A 16,915-nucleotide genomic window follows, 5' to 3' on the forward strand; every position below is an offset into this window, starting at 1 on the left:
AAAAACAAAAAAAAAAAACGAAGCATTTTCTACATTAATTGTACAAACTTCACGACAATGCTGTTGACAAAGCCGAGGTGGTTTAATTTTTAAGCTAAGGTTATGTATTTCCGAATTTTGCCGTTATAAAATGAAACTTGTTTTGGTTGAATCCCTCTCGAAATCCACTCCGGGTTTTCCGGGCGTCTCTCCAACTGTCACCGTCCGTCGCTCTGGGAGCAGAGGCGGGTAAAAATGTAAACACTGATCCATCCTGCTGGAGACTTTTTGTCAGGTAGCTAGCTGGACTTCACCGTGTTGCTTTTTTTTTTCTTTTTTTTTAAATAAAAGTGACACTGTGGAGCTGTTTTGGTCTTGCTGCTTTTGACTCTTTAATGTATTTTGAGCTCAACAGTTTGGTTTTAAACACGAAGCTAACTCTCGACAGCAGACGTTATGCTAGCTCAGTTAGCTCAGTTAGCTAGCTAGTGTTACACTGCGACTGCTAACGTTAGCAAACGTTAACTTATTGATGTTAGTTAGCCGCTTAACTGTCCAGCGTTGTTGCCTACCGTGTCCTGATGCAGCATGATGGAGGACTACGACAAGTTTGTACAGCATCGTCTTTCTCAACTGAGGAAAAATGAGGAGGAAGAGCGCAGACCTTCATCTGCATCCTCTTTCATCCGCTTCTATGGACGACCCATCCTTCCTCCCCTGGTACTTGATTTTTTATGACCATCATTATGCCTGATAATGTTAGCAGAAGTAGAGAAAACCTGAGAAAGGTTGTGTCTGTTTTTTGTATAGGTAAATGCACCGTGCTGGTCGAGTTTCTGAAAAACTGCTGTAACAATTAGCATAAAATTCACAGTTTAATTATTCATGGGAAATGCTCCACATTCTTCTAGCTGGTCAGATGTAAAGTTTGCTGCTTTCCCTGTTATACATCGTCATAAATCGCACTTATCAGAGCTTATATACACAAAAAAGGCATGCAAACGGACTTCTTTTGTCATCCATTTCTATTGTTCTGGTTAGACAATGGTTGTATTTAGCCAAAAAGTTTTTGAACTGTTCAACTGGTTACAAATTCTCAACCATCCAATTGATCCACATCAGATCAGGTAGTATGGCCACTACTGAGATACTCCTTTGACCACTGATTGTAAAAGGCAGCTTTATATAATATAATATTTTCCTACAGCATGGAACTAGAGACAGTCTGTCACACGGTGCTCTGGATTAACATGTCCAGCAACATGATAACGTTCCCTAAAATGTCCACGAACTTTACTAATTCTTTTAACAACAGTGGCACAACATCAACAACCTCATTAACTCTGTGTGTAGCACTATGTGATGCAAATGGTGGACACACTGACTTGTAAGTTCTGGTCTATGAGCCCACTCTATCTGCCCATTATTGTTGCGCATTATAATGGATCTAACCCAATGCAACATTCTGCATTTATATTTTTGTTCAGTACATATGGGACTGAGTTTGGGTGGCAGGTCTTTTCACTTACCTGGACTCACTTCTAGCAACAACTGTTTGTTTGAGTGAAAATGTGAAGTTCTTCTTTCCTTTGTACATTTAGTTGCAGGACCTTGTTGCTTGAGTTGGTTAAGCTAGAATGATGATGCACAAGACTCCCGTTTACTGCAAAACCAAAAGTAGTAGCTTGAAAGAAGATCAGAAGCTTGACAAAGCCAGCATCTAACATCAAAACAACATCACACAACAGTTTAACTGTGAATATTTGGCAGAAGGGAATGTAGAAAATCTTTTATCCAAGAGTTCACAGCACATAGATCAGCTTGAGTCAAGCCTGTCCAATTTAAAGTTACAGGATCTCAGACCTGGAGTTAACATGGAAAGAAAACTTGGACAAGCACAGCCAAACTTTTTAAAGGCGATAAGTTCTCTGAGCATATTAAATGTAGTCAACATATGCAACAGGGTCAAAATGATTGTGACTGCTGGGAGGACAAGCAGAAGGAGGATGATGATGATCCCAAGGATGGGGAGTACAGGGAGTGACCAAAAAGTCAGTCATTCAGCTGCTGCAAAAACATGCTCGAAGATGCATTACTTGAACCAAGCATCACTGAAAGCAAATTATGTTCTCCTCATTATAAGAAATTATACGTTTTGTGCTGTTGCTCAGATATTGATCAGTCAAAAAAACAGGAAATATGCAAAATAGACAATGAAAGGATGTGTGCTGGTTTCCAGGTGGCATACTGAACACTATGGTTGTGTGGCCAGGAACATAGACACACCAGAAGTATCTATTTCAACTGTGGTTTATTGTAGACACAAACCTGTTGCAGGGCAGTGGAGGCTGATACCAATCAATGTGGGTTTTATGTCTGAAGAGAAGAATATGTGCCATATGTTATCACTTTCCAATAAACTTAATCCACTGGGAGCGAATGACTATGGCTGTTCTACTACTGGTATAGTTTAGCAAAACATACAGCAGCTGTAATTATTCTAGTTTAAATACCTCAAGCAGTGTAAAAAAGGTACTGCAAATGTGTACTTAAACCAAAGGAGCTCACATTTTCACTGAAACAAACAATTATTGGCATTAGCGAGCCCAGGCTTCTGCTGCAGGTGAGTGAAAATGTCTTACACCTGAACCCAGTCCCATATATGTAAGCTCTGATCAGGCCAATGTCCTCCTCCTTCCGGCTCCTCCAGACAGCAAAGATAATAACAAACAGAGATAAAAAAAAAAAAAAAAAAAAGATAATGAAACCAGCATTACTTTCAGCCATGTTTTGAAGTATGTCATGACAACCTGTGTCTGTTTTGTAATGATAACAGCTTTCGGGCAAACAGAGAGAGGAGATGCAGCGACACAGAGATGAAGCACAGAAAGCTGCCATCCACAGAAAGTTGAAAGATGATCCCAGAATGGCCTACGTGCAAACTATTCTGCACAGCGTCCAGGTATTTTAAGTTCTGGCTTATCAGCTGCTATCTTTGCAACCTCAAAATGTGCACGTGTTTATGTTCTTTATATGAGAGCAGCTTTGATTAAGAATTACAGAGAACACCAATTACTGTTAAAGCACAAAATGCGCTGTTTTAAATGAACAGTGTGATCTTTTGACTTTGTTTTTTTTTTCATGTAGTGTTTTATGATGTCGTACAAGGTTGTGAACTAATTACAAAAATATTTTCACTAATTTAATGAAATTTAATGAATTTTTTATTGTTTAAACTGCAGCTGAGGAAGACGCCAACACTGGAGGAGTTGCTTCAAGAATCAGAGAATAACACAAGAGTTTCATTATCCCACAACATCAGCAGTGGATCAGTGTCTCAGACTAATTCTTTTGTTGGAACGAAGGATAGTCTTTCACCACTAACTGTAGGGAAAGTAAAAGATGGCATTTCTCTTCCTCTGCTGACATCAACGATGTATAGTGCCTTTTTCGCTTCAAATGTGACATCTCAGCAAGTTTTCCATGATACATGCCTTAATGACCAACTTGACAGCCGACAAGGATCGCAGCCAAGTTCCTTTAATGGTGAAAGCCACCACTCACTATCCTCAGGTTATGTGACCTATGAGAATGTAGAAAACACCATGACCTTGGGAAAGATTGGCAACTCGGAGGAAGTTTGTAACATGGGTGGATTTTTTCTTCACAACACCTCAAATACAATCGCCAAGATGCCGGATATTATCAGCCACCCTCCCATAGATGGAGAGGAGCTAGAGAGGAGTGGACTCGAATTGTCCATTTGTAATACCTTAACAGATGTAAAAGACAATTGTTGCACCTCGATTCAGGAGGATTCAGTCACTTGTGACCATTTATCGGCAGAAAAACCTCAAAGTAGTCACCTGGACAGTGTAGAGCATGAAGATAACATGCCCTTTAAAGAAATACTTGACTCTGACAAAGATGAAATTGTGGACAGAAATGAGAGATCTGTCCCTTTGTTAGAAAAAAGTGGCTTTTCAGACAATCCATCACAGGCGTTAAGCACTCGTCACTGTCCAGCAGCAGAACTACACATTCAGCATGACTCCAGTGAAGCCGAACCAGCAGACACCCAGGTAGACGAAACAGACTCACAGCCATCCGAGGAGCCTTATCGTCTGAGCCTCCAGGCCTTGCTGAAGAAATCTCAGGAGTATCGACGGCGCCAGCGAATGCTTAGGAACCAAGCCAAAAACACTAAAATCCAGGAGAGAACCCAAGAACAGCCAAGAGCAAGGGCGGAGGAGCAGAGCCTTTCTGATAAGGAGAATGACGAGTTCCTTTACAAGGGCACTGTGACCACAGAGGCAAAGAAAACTAAAGAGAGAAAAGGCACTTTTATTCAATCTGTGGAAACATCACTAAAGAAACCCTGGGAGAGGGAAATGATTGACAATGACTTCACAGGAAAAAGGACTAATGTTAAATCTGAAAGCGCACATTTAACAGAAGATGTAAACACTATGGTGCTGAGTAGTGTTGAAGAAGAAACAACACTTAAAAATAATAAGCTGAACATTTCACAGGAGGTCACAACAAAGCCTAAACCAATCAGCGCCTTTACCCAGCAACAGCCAACGTCAGCTGGAACCTCCCCTCTTCAAGATGCCTTTCATGTGACCACCTGTCCTACAGCTTTTTATAATGGACTGGGGAAATATCACACTGTCCCAGCACCTACCTTCTGTAGGAGTCCTATTCACTGCAAAACTAAAGGTAGTCCCAAAGATGGAGCAGTTGTTGATGAAGAGACTTCAGAAGGGAAATTTCTGTCCTTAAATGATGACCAGAAAGTTGAAGAAGCTAACCTTGGACAGCAAAACACTCACTCAGCAGTTCCCTCGACTGTGAATGTCATGGTTGAAGGGGATGTAACGAACGTCTTAGCCAAGAGTTCGCAGCACATTGATCAACTGGAGTCCAACTTGTCCAGTCTGAAGGTCCTGATCTCAGATCTGGAGTCAACAGTGAAAGAAAACTTGGACAGTCACAGCCAAACTGTGAGCAAAGCACAAAGTGAATTAAGTTTTAAAGGCGTCAACCTTTCTGAGCAAATTGAACATTATCAACAGAAGCAGCTGGGTCAAAATGATGGTGACTATTGGGAAGACAAGCAGAGGGATGATGGTGAGAGGAAGGATTGGGAGTTTCCGAGAAGACAATCATTCAACAACTGCAAAACCACGCATGAACATTCAGGATCTGAACCAATCACGAGTGACACAGATGATGTTCCTGTCACAGTCCAGGAGAACTTACCTGAGACAGTTCATTTTAGCGAGCTCAGACTGATCAAAACCTCAGCTACAGAGAGAGAAGAGGGCAATGAGGCAGGTAAAGAAAGACTAACCAAGAGTAACACACAGCACAGCGGCTGTAGAAAGCAGACGCCACCCGGTAAATGTATCTTTTCTGTAGCACAGCGGATGCGTGTTCCTGATGTTTTCCGAAATGCCCCACCTGAAAGCACAGCTGCATTTGACGCCTCGGTGCTCTCAGATGCCAGTAACCATCTTGTGCAAAGGAGGATTGAGATGGCAGTTGAAGGTCATGACTCTGTTAACTCGCCATCTCTCAATCGGTCGTACGATGTGGACAGACCATCTGGCCTGTGGTTTCTTGAAGGGTCAGGATCCGACTTGGGCTCACAAGGTTGTCTTGTTCAGGAGAAGAATCTGACTCCAGAGAGTGAAGGTGAAGGTCAGGGAGGGATGTCCAAGGTCAAACGGAGACTGCTCATGCACATGACAGAGGACACTCAGGAAAGGAGTACAGATAACATTGGAGAAGCAGACTCTGTGGTCAGACCCAACTCCAGCACTCCTAGAGGTAAGACCAAGATGGAAAACTGCAAGGTCAAACTGATCCATGCAGGGTAGAGGGTATGCAGTGTTTCACTCCTGTAAAATAGTACTATGGGTGATTCTTAAATATCTGTGTCATGAAGGAAAAATTAGAAAAAAAACGCAGATCAGACAGTGTGTCATGAGTGCAAATGTGCTGAAGGAGAGACCTGCATACCTGCCCTTGGTGGCACATAATTTAAAACCCTATATTAGAATTTTACCTTTAATAGATTATTTTATTGTGTGACCGCATATTGTGTTTACTGTCTTCAGCTGCAATGCATTGCTACGACAAGCAAGAACAACTAAAGCAGGTCCATGCTGCTCAGGTCAGAGCCCTGCAAGAAGAGCACAGGAAACAGCAGGAAGAACTACTACAGGTAAGATAGTGGAGATGTATTGGACAGCTAATTAAATGTTTTTGATTTAAACCCACATAGGAAGCCAAGAAAATAGGTGGCATGTATCTAATGAGGGTGCAGCTATAAGTATACTTGTCCAGGAAAACATAACCAAGCTAAAGCCTAAAATGGTGCGATTTCAGCAAAGTCACTTTCTTCTACATGTTTTTTTTTAGAAATTCACTGTTAAAAAAAAAAAAAAAAAAAAAACTTTAATACAAACAGATTGTGTAAAAAAAATCCAAAAGAGTCTGCATTCTCTCAGCTGCCACTAACAGTCAACAAAAATTCAGGGACTTCACGGGTAGACTGCAGAGTAGTAAAATATTAATAGTATATAGAGCCACCATTTTTTCCTCATAACACCCGTATGGCACTTGGAAAAATGTTGGACATTTTATTTTTTTGTAAAATAGGTATTATAGAAAATCAACTTCATTTGTAATATTTTATAGCATTCTACCAATGTTATGGTGTGCAAAAGAGATTTTTGAGTTCTCTTGGCTTTAGTCCTGGTTCTGCTGTTTCCATAGATGTGCAGGACTTCATATTGCAGTAAAAATGAGCCCATAGTGAAGAAAAAAGGAGCATAAACAGCCTCAAATTGCACAGGGATTAGAGAGTTGAGGGCTTCGATATAACATTGGTTTTGTTGTTCTGCTGAAAATATCAGTTAAAAACAACAAAGAAGAAATAGAAGCATTTTCATGTACATTTTCACTTATATTAAAACAGAAGAATAAACATCTAAATCTCTGTATTCGCTTTGCACGTTACAGTTACATGTAGCGAAGGCTATTGACAACTCATCCTTACCAGTTATGGTAGTAATGCAGCACGCTTTTCAGCACGCAGAATTTCCACATTTAAAGGAGTCATAAATACCTCACCAGTAACACCTGAATGCCTCATCTGTCAAATGCAGCAATGATACCCGATACGCAACCTCTCAAGATCTGTGAACATGTAGGAACTACCACAATATGTTAATTGTTATAATCAGAACAGCTTGAAATACAGTCTTGCAAAGACCTTTAGAATATGACACTGAAGTGGCTCATGTTAAGCACGTCATCCTGGCTGGTATTTTTGCTCTGCATCTCTGAGATATTTTCTAAATTTAGTTTCACTTGCTGTTTTTGCTGTTGTATCCTAAAGGATAAGTAAGTGGTGATATTTTTACACCTATACCAATGATGAGTTAATCCTGTGTTGTCATAACCTGATATATATGTAGCTGACATAGAACTGACATTGATTTCCATGTGATTTATTACAATACACATTTTTATTAGCATTTTTATTTTGAGTCAGTCTTGCTGCCAAAAACATTGACTTGCGCACAAAATTTGCAGGCAAGAAGTCTCCAATAAAACTATCAATTGCTTGTGTCTGACTAATGTTAAAAACTACTGCGCTCCAGCCTTTTAAAAATTAAAGTAAGCATGTGTGATCAGTTTGTAAATTATTACACCACAGAATGGGAAGGGATTTCAGACAGTTTTTTGGAAGGGGTTATGGGATTTTTTAAACATAAAAAATGTATATATTTACAATATTGTCAGCATTATCTTTTAAACCTTAAATTTGACATACAAATGACAAGTTTATTATTGTTTTGCTTTGACTGTCAAAATGGCATAAAATTACATCAATAAAATTAAGGAAAAACTAAATTACATATTTGTGAAACTTGAAACAAGCAGACATATTCCAACTGTAAATATGGTAAAAACATACTCACTGATAATTCCTCCAGCGCATTGGCCCGCTTCTTGCAATAGATTGCATCACGTATTGCCGTACAGACCTAGCACTACGTAACTCCAGCACATCAACCATAATTCACTCCACCAAGGTTTCTGACTTCACCCAAAGTCACCTATGAGGAATTAAAAATTCATGCCTGGCCCAGTATTTTCGGCTTTTTAAAATAAGAGTAGGCTTTGAGAGTCTCGAACCAATTCGTTGAGCTATGATGTAACATTGACCCTAAGTGTTTGTTTTGAAACTAGAAGCAGACATCTGAAAGGCTCTGGCACTCTTCCACCTCCCCACAAACATGTTGTCGCCCTACCTGTTAGAGGGTGCTTTTGGAGACCTGGGTCGTGGGCAGACTAAAGACATCTGCTCATTACAAGAGACCTTCAGACTCTCCCCAGTAAAAAAAAAAACACAGATTCTACCATAAATGTTTCATTACATCCCTAAGAGGCGAGCTGGCATGGTCGCCTATTTCTTTGAGTGTGTGTGTGTGTGTGTGTGTGTGTGTGTGTGTGTGTGTGTGTGTGTGTGTGTGTGTGTGTGTGTGTGTGTGTGTGTGTGTGTGTGTGTGTGTGTGTGTGTGTGTGTGTGTGTGTGTGTGTGTGTGTGTGTGTGTGTGTGTGTGAGTGTGTGTGTGTGTGTGTGTGCACATGCAAGGCTTCAAGGACGCCTGCTGTTCTCTGGCAACCAGTTCTTGTCTCTTCAGCTTGTGTCTGTATTTGTTCTTGGCCGGTGTCCTTGCCCTGTTAATCACAGGCTCTGTTTAATTTATGTATCCTTAACAACAATATAATTAACATAAGCTGTTTAATAGAAAGACTTCTTTTTTACTCTCCTCTGTCCTTCCATCATTTGTGATGTGATGAGAGCGAGCTGGCTGGACTCTCTGGTAGAGGGAGGAGGGGACCAAGGGAATTGACACAGAAAAGGAAAGGATAATTTGTTTAATTCATGAGCGTCTGTGGTTAAGTGCCAGATCGTCCCGCTGAGTGCCACCACTAATGGTCCCTTCTCTTTCTCCTCTTTTTTTCCCCCTCTCCTCTCATCCCTCTTTTTGTTTTGTCTCATACCTCCTCCAACATTGTTTTTACTCTCTGGCTATATTAATTTTCTCCCTCTCTCCTGTCTCATCATCCCGGTCATCCCTCTCCTCCTCCACCTCCGTCTCATCTCATCCCTCCTGCCTCTGTGCCCCATCACTCCCCTTCTGTTTCTCTCTCTCTCTACCCTCAATTAATTTCTTCCTCCTGCCTCATTTGCTGTCCTTTCCAATTCAATATTTTCCAACCTTGCCTGCTCCCAAATGCATGTGTGCCTGCACACACACGTGCACTTTTCCTCTTCCTCCTTCCCTCCACCCTTTACATCTTTCTCCTGTCTGTCTGTCTCTCTCTCTTAGGCGTTGGCAGTACGTTACCGTCTCCTCCAGAGTGTGTCCTTCCCTTGCTCCATGTCAAGCTCACGTCTTGGGGACATGTCGACCTTTCTCTCTCAGGTATTACTATCGTATTTGTTCACAGATGTCAGTGATACACAAAACCTTGTCCTGCTTACCCTTTTGTCTGCAGGATTTTTAATCAACACCAGTTGGCTGACAGTCATGTGAAACTGAACCCCCCCACACTGCTATGTCTTAATCCTAATCAGTACCCTTTATTATCTGATATTGTGTCCGATGTATCTCCCAGCACGACAGCTTAGCTTCACTTAGACTACATTTGTTCAACAAACATGTCTGTATAATGCAACAGCTCTTGAATCAACAAGTGAGTGACAGCACGTCAGCTGCTTATTATTCAGCTTAATATTCTCTATTATAATAATGAGCTGTGAGTCCACTTGCATTGGTGCTCTAAACAGATGCCAACCAAAAGACCTTGAGAAGCTGTGTGGGAAATTAATTGGTTGTCATTGATGGAATTAGCATTCTCCTCTCTCTTCCCCTCTGCTATTCATTATTCACCTCTCTCATCACCCGTTCTCCCCTCTTCCTCCTCAGCCCTCCAGCCCACTCTCGCAGTGCTACCGCCCCCTGCTGTCAGCGGCCGTGAAGGGTTTTCTCACTCGCCGGCTGCTGAGGACGGAGAGAGTGGCGCAGCTGGTGCGCACCATCAGGGTGAGTCCAGACAGCGGTCTGTCTCCGGCAGCACCCTGTTTTACTGTAGTAAAATGAACAAACAGTGCTTGTGTGCAGATTACAGCTGTGTGGGTTTTGTGTAGGACACACAACAGTTCCTGCAGGCCTTTGGGAAGCAGAGTCCGAGTAGAGGGGAGCTCTGTAGCAGACAGGACCTCTTATTGCAGGAGAGAGTCACTCTGCAGGTATAAAGGCAAACACATGTTATAAACAAATCCATTCACCTCTGTTCTCTTCTGCGCTGTCAACAATTATTCGCTCCATTAGCTGTTACCACACCAGGTACTGTGATAACATGCATTCATTCAAGCCATCGTCTGCTCTGTAATTGTGTCGTCCTCCAGCTGCGCGCTGCACGTTATGAGGTCTACGACGTATTCTTCAGCCTGTCAGCCAGAGGGCGGATGCAGTTGATCAGCTGGGACAGAGAGCTGGCCAGGGAGAGAGAGCTCCGACGACAGGTAACCTTTTCAGAAGCTCCGGTGTTGCGGAACTAAGTCCAGACTGAACGTTGAACGAGTCCTGATTTCTCAAGCATGAGGAAAGTCCTGTAGTGAAAGTTAGGGCAACCAGGTGCTGAACAGGGTAACATACACGTACACGTACCTCAACTCACCCCGCCCAGAAGGTCGAGGAGGCGGCATCACAGTCATCCACAAACAGGTCTTCACAACCATCCCACTTTCCATCCCTGCCTCCCCCTCCTTTGAACACCTTGTTTTTAAATTACCCGGTCCCACCCCAATGGTCACTGCTATCATTTACCGCCCACCTAAACCAAACCCCTCATTCCTCCCTGACTTTTCCCACTTTGCCACCCAGCTATTAGCTACATCTCCCTCAGTCCTCATCCTTGGTGACTTCAACTTTCACATGGACAACCTTCACAGTAAATCTGCCTCTGACTTCCTAGACCTCCTACAATCACTCAACCTCACCCAGCATGTCAATTTCCCCACCCACAACCATGGACACATCCTCGATCTGGTTTGCTCCTCTGGTCTTACAGTCCTAAATATCTCCAGCTGTCATCTCTCCATCTCTGACCACCTAGCAATAACTATGGACATCAGCCTCCCCACCCCCCTGCCCAAGGAAAAATGGACAATCTTTTTTAGAAACACTAGATCACTCTCCCCCTCTGTATTCTCCGCCTCACTGACCACTGCATTGTCCATCTCCCCTCCCCCATCAATCAGTAACCCCACTGACCTCATCAACCACTACAATCATACTCTCTCTTCCTGTCTTGATCAGCTTGCTCCCCTCAAATCCAAATTAGTCACTTTCTCCCACTCTGCTCCATGGTACACCCCCGAACTCCACCTCATGAAAGCCCATAAACGACAGCTGGAACGTCTTGTCAAGAAAACAAACCTGACAGTTCACCGCCAAGCCTACTCCGACTTCCTCCAACAATACAAAGACGCCCTGAAATCTGCACGGTCCACTTTCTACTCTGACCTGATCAATACCAGCTCCAACAACCCCAAGTCCCTCTTCTCAACTGTCAATAAACTCCTTGCCCCCCCGGACACCGTCTCAAACTCGTTCACCACCGACAAGTGCAACCTATTCCTCTCTTTTTTCCATAACAAAATCATCTCCATCCACAGCAGCCTTGTCACCTCTCCCACCTCACTTGATCCCCCCTCTCCTCCACCAAACCCTCTGAACTTTCCCCCCCTGGCCCACTTCTTGCCCGTTTCCCCCCTGGACCTGCCCAAATTCATCACTGGAACTAAAAACTCCACATCCTGCCTGGACCCCATCCCCACTGACCTCCTCAAAAACTGCCTCCCTGTTATCTCCCCCCTCATCTCTAACATCATCAACACTTCCCTCAGTACTGGCTGTGTCCCCTCACCCCTCAAGCTCGCCTCTGTCTCCCCCATCCTCAAAAAACCTGGTTTGGATCCAACCTCCCCTCACAACTTCCGGCCCATCTCCAACCTCCCCTTCTTATCCAAAACATTAGAACGTGTCGTCGCTGCCCAGTTGAAAACTCATCTCACCTCCAACAACCTGTATGAAACCTTTCAATCCGGATTCCGCTCTCATCACAGCACTGAAACTGCTCTCCTCAAGGTCACCAACGATCTCCTCCTCTCCTCAGACTCTGGACAAGTCACCATCCTCATTCTTCTCGACCTCTCTGCAGCATTTGACACAATCAATCACTCCATCCTCCTGTCCCGCCTTCAATCCTCCATTAACATCACCGGCACCGCCCTCACCTGGTTCACATCATATCTCACAAATCGACAACAATTCATCAAGGTCAACAACTGCACATCCGCCACCGCCCCCCTGTCCCATGGTGTCCCTCAAGGATCAGTCCTTGGCCCCCTCCTCTTTATCCTGTACCTCCTCCCCCTCGGCAACATCATCCGCCGCCACAACCTACACTTGCATTGCTACGCGGACGACATCCAACTCTACATCTCCACCAACACCACCGCCACCACCACCCTCCCCTCTCTCTCCAGCTGCCTGGCCGACATTAAATCCTGGATGAGGAAAAATTTTCTCCTGCTAAACTGCGACAAGACTGATCTCATCTTTATTGGACCTAAATCACTCACACCATTTCCCCACTCCCCCATTACCATTGATAACACCACCCTATCTCCTTCTGCTCACATCCGCAACCTCGGTGTGATATTTGACAGCAACCTCACTTTTGAACCCCACATTAATCAGATCACCAAAACTGCCTATTTCCATCTCCGCAACATCGCCCGTCTCCGCCCCTTCCTCTCCTTCTCAGCCGCTGAAACCCTCATTCATGCCTTCGTCACTTCCCGCCTTGACTACTGCAATAGCATTCTCTTCGGCTCCACCTCCAAAGTTCTCAATAAACTTCAACTCATTCAAAACTCTGCTGCCCGACTCCTCACCCGAACCTGTTCTCACGACCATATCACCCCCGTCCTGCAGAACCTCCATTGGCTCCCCATTTCACACCGCATCCAGTACAAACTGCTTCTCCTCACCTTCAAGTCCATCCATAATCTTGCCCCCTCTTACCTTACCGATTTGCTCCTCCCCTACACCCCCCCCAGGAATCTCCGTTCCTCCCACACAAACCTCCTTTCCATCCCGCACAGGACCAGCCGGCGACATTGGGGGGACAGAGCCTTCGCCATTGCCGCCCCCACACTCTGGAACTCACTCCCCCATGCCCTCCGTGACTGCACCAACCTCACCACATTTAAATCCCTTTTAAAGACTCACCTTTTTAGATCTGCTTTCCTTAAGTGATTCTGTATTTTATCTTGAATTTGTTTTACTATCTACTGATTTTAATTAACAGTTTTGTTTTATCTTATTGTATTTTATGTACAGCGTCTTTGAGTTTTTGGAAAAGCGCTTTATAAATAAAATTTATTATTATTATTATTATTATTATTATTATTATTATTATTATTATTATTATTATTATTATTATTATTATTATTATACAGAAATATACCGATCAGCTACAGCATTAAAACCACCTCCTTCATACTGTGTAGATTCCTCCTTGTACCAACAACAGCTCTGATCCAACAGGGTGTTAACCTGTGGAGGTGTCCTGTGGTGTTCAGCACCTGGACATTTGACGGAGGATCCTTTGGGTCCAGTGGGTTGTGAGTAAGGCCTCCGTAGGTCAGGCCTTTTCTGGGTAATTCCAAAAACACTCAATCAGATTAGGATCTGGGGAGTTCAGAGGCTGGTTCAACACCTTAGACTCTTTGCTGTGTTCCTTAAGCTGTTCCTTAACAGTTACTGCTGTGTGGGGAGCGTTGGGGCTGGGTGGGTGATGGCTTGACCTGCAAAAATGTTGAGGCAGGTGGTACATCCACATGAATGCCAGCATCCAAGTTTCATGGCAGAGCATTGTATTGTAACAAAAGTATCAATTTTACTCACTTCATCAATCAGTAATTTTAATGTTGTGGTTGATTTGTGTGCCATTTATATATTTTAAAAGTATTTTTTGGCAGTATACTGCCGCTATAGCCAGATCTTTCAGCTAATACCTCAGAATTACTCTTTTATTTATGGGTACTGAATTTTTGGCATCAGAAGCAATTATTAAAACATTGTGTATGTGTTTGTGTTCGTCTGATGCACATTACCTCTGCAGACTTAAGTGTTTTATACATGTGTGTGTTTGTATGTGTGTGCTTGTTCAGAGTGGGAACACTGGCCACCCCAGAGGAAAGAGTTCTCTGTCAGCTGCAACACAAAAATCCCTTGAGAGGAAGAGAGGAATAATGTGAGTTTTCATTGGATCAGACATTTTTTTTTTCTTCTTAGCTGTGAATAGCACACACGTACAGAACCGGGCTATCCAAGTGTTTTCTTAGAAGAGTGATTTTTGAGTCACAGCCAGTTTAATAGCAGCATTCAGCTTAATTTTGTAATGATTTGAAACTCTTGCATCAGAGATTAAGAAAGGCTCTCTGTTTTTTTAGAAATGCTACCTTTGGCAGCTGCTAAAAACCTCTCTTTTCTTCAGAATCCAGAAAAAGGCTGCAGAAAGGCACAGGGGGTTTGTGACGAGGACTGGACAGAAATCTCTAGTCTCTGAAGAGCAGCCGCTGGAAACCAAACGAGGGCAGTTCAGAGCAAATCCTCAGAGGGTCCCCAAGAGCACTTTCTCCTCCAGACCCCGATGACCCTTTCCTAATTGGCCCCAGTGAGGACGCCTAACAAGGCCTCCAGCCATCACATGAATAGTGTACAACTTGTCCCGAGAGCTTCCAAATCCAAAATCCAAATGTGACATAAATTGATGCCTGTTGCTGACTGATATATTACTGTGTTTCATATCTGGCAAACTGGGGATTTTCTTACACTCTCAAAGGGTGTAATATTATAATGGCTACGGCTAACTGTGCAGATACAGCTCAGCTACAGTCAGTAATTACACATCTGCTCTGTCAGTAACACTAATTCTTCACCTGGTCTCTTTTTTGTATTTTTAACCATCATCAGTGTGCTCGTGTAGAAGATGTTTATAGGAAATGTTGACTTGATGGGAAAAAACAGTGTCATCTTTTGGCAGCATTTTAACCCTCCTTACCCCAAGCAGCTGCTAAGTGATTTTAGCGTCACATTTTTACTTACTGTGGGCTCATTTTTCACTGCAGTATAATGTCCTGCGCCTCTATGAAAACAGCACAACCATGGCTAGAAGCGTAGAGAAATTAAATCTGTCTTTTATGCCGGCTAACAAAGTTATAACACCATAAATTATAAAAAGAGGAGGGAAAAGTAGATTTTCTTATATTATTTGTTTCACAGAAAACCAAAACAAGATATGACCAATGAGTCCACAAGTGCCCACAGGTGTTACCGGTACTAGAAAAAAAAATCTGACTACATATGATAGATATTTTAATTCTTACATGTTAATGTGTTTTAACGTCTCTCTCCTCTCTGCTCTCTGTAGGCAATGCCTGTAGTTCAGCCGCAAAGTCTCTTAATTTTTATCACGCTTCTGTTGGTCACAGATGAGTCATTTAAACCTCACTGGTTGCACTGAGGAGCGTGGAATTGTTTTTACTTTTTACAGATTCTGGTTTAGAGCAAAGGGTTTAATTTTGGCAAATTTTTAAATGAAACATGTAGACTAGAGTGATTTTGATAAAATATTAAAATCTTAGGTAAATAGGGTCATGTGGTGATACTTTTATAAGATCACACGCCTTTCAAACGCACAGCGGGGTTTGGGGTTCAGAGGGTTAAAGCTTTGTTTTCTGCACATGAAATATGTGTGGGCTTACTGCAAACATTTTGACATGTCACAGCAGGAAAAGCTCAGTTCCGTTTTGCTTATTTAAGTGAGCCGGTAGCTCCAAGCCTGAAGTGTATGGTTAGCATATGAAAACAACAATATAATATTTATGCAATACAACACAAATAGTTTTTCTCACAGATTTGGCTCTAACCTTTTGCAGCAAATCTTTGTTGAAGAAAACTCCCTCTTAGCTGACAGTTTCTAGTGTGTAGACATGTAGCATGCCAGGTCTGCATTTGAACATTGCTTTGTTTTTAACAGGGAACTTAAAAAGTAAAGCTAGGCACTTTGGATTTGTTCACAGCAGGAAAAGGATGGCTATAATTTGCAACAATAAAAGCAGTTGTAATACATTTAGCTGAGCCAATTTAAGTTGAAGTGGTCTAGTTCACTGTTATGGCTTCCTTAGTAGAAAATTATCTGCAGTGACGAGTCAAAATGTGAAAGTGGTCTATATGAGGACCCTGAAACAGACAAGAACTATAATAATTATTATTAAAGTCAATAATTACACCTGTGTTTTCACTATGTAGATATGCAGAATGTCTGCTGTGAAGTAGATTGAGTAGTTATTTAATTTATTGTGGATTTCAGTGTTAAACCTCTGCTCTCTAGGCTGACCTCGATCACTGAATAATCCAGGTCCTTCATGTTTATGTGCCTACCATCAAGAACAGACTCTCCAGCTGTATTAGCTCAAATTGAACCCTTGTTAGTGTGACATTAACAGTATTTTTGTCCTCACAGTTTCCCAAATGTTAATGTCCAGCTCTGGATCTTTGCGTCGAGGCGAATACTTGAACAGTGTGTTACTCTTTAGTGTTGCCTTAAATATTTGTACTGTAGCAGGATTATATATCAGCCAAAACACATTTAAACCTTTGCTTTTAAACCTTTTTTATTGTTAGGTATTTTGTATGTTATTTATTTGTATTTGGTTGGTAATAAATGTTTTTTAAGGCTGAATTGTTGCTGTGTAGTTTGTAAACAG

General features: G+C 42.5%; 1 protein-coding gene across 1 annotated transcript; it reads left to right on the top strand.

The window, feature by feature from the left end:
* Positions 1-213: 213 nt before the first annotated feature.
* On the top strand, positions 214-16,890 carry si:ch73-100l22.3 (uncharacterized). Its single transcript, XM_023290380.3, has 10 exons — positions 214-699; positions 2,816-2,941; positions 3,222-5,814; positions 6,105-6,211; positions 9,396-9,491; positions 9,996-10,112; positions 10,217-10,318; positions 10,478-10,594; positions 14,315-14,397; positions 14,641-16,890. Exons 1-10 carry the CDS (start codon positions 568-570, stop codon positions 14,798-14,800), a joined length of 3,633 nt encoding a protein of 1,210 aa, XP_023146148.2. The 5' UTR covers positions 214-567; the 3' UTR covers positions 14,801-16,890.
* Positions 16,891-16,915: the final 25 nt, after the last annotated feature.

The sequence above is a fragment of the Amphiprion ocellaris genome, chromosome 4 (assembly GCF_022539595.1).
Source record: "Amphiprion ocellaris isolate individual 3 ecotype Okinawa chromosome 4, ASM2253959v1, whole genome shotgun sequence".
NCBI lineage: Eukaryota > Metazoa > Chordata > Actinopteri > Pomacentridae > Amphiprion > Amphiprion ocellaris.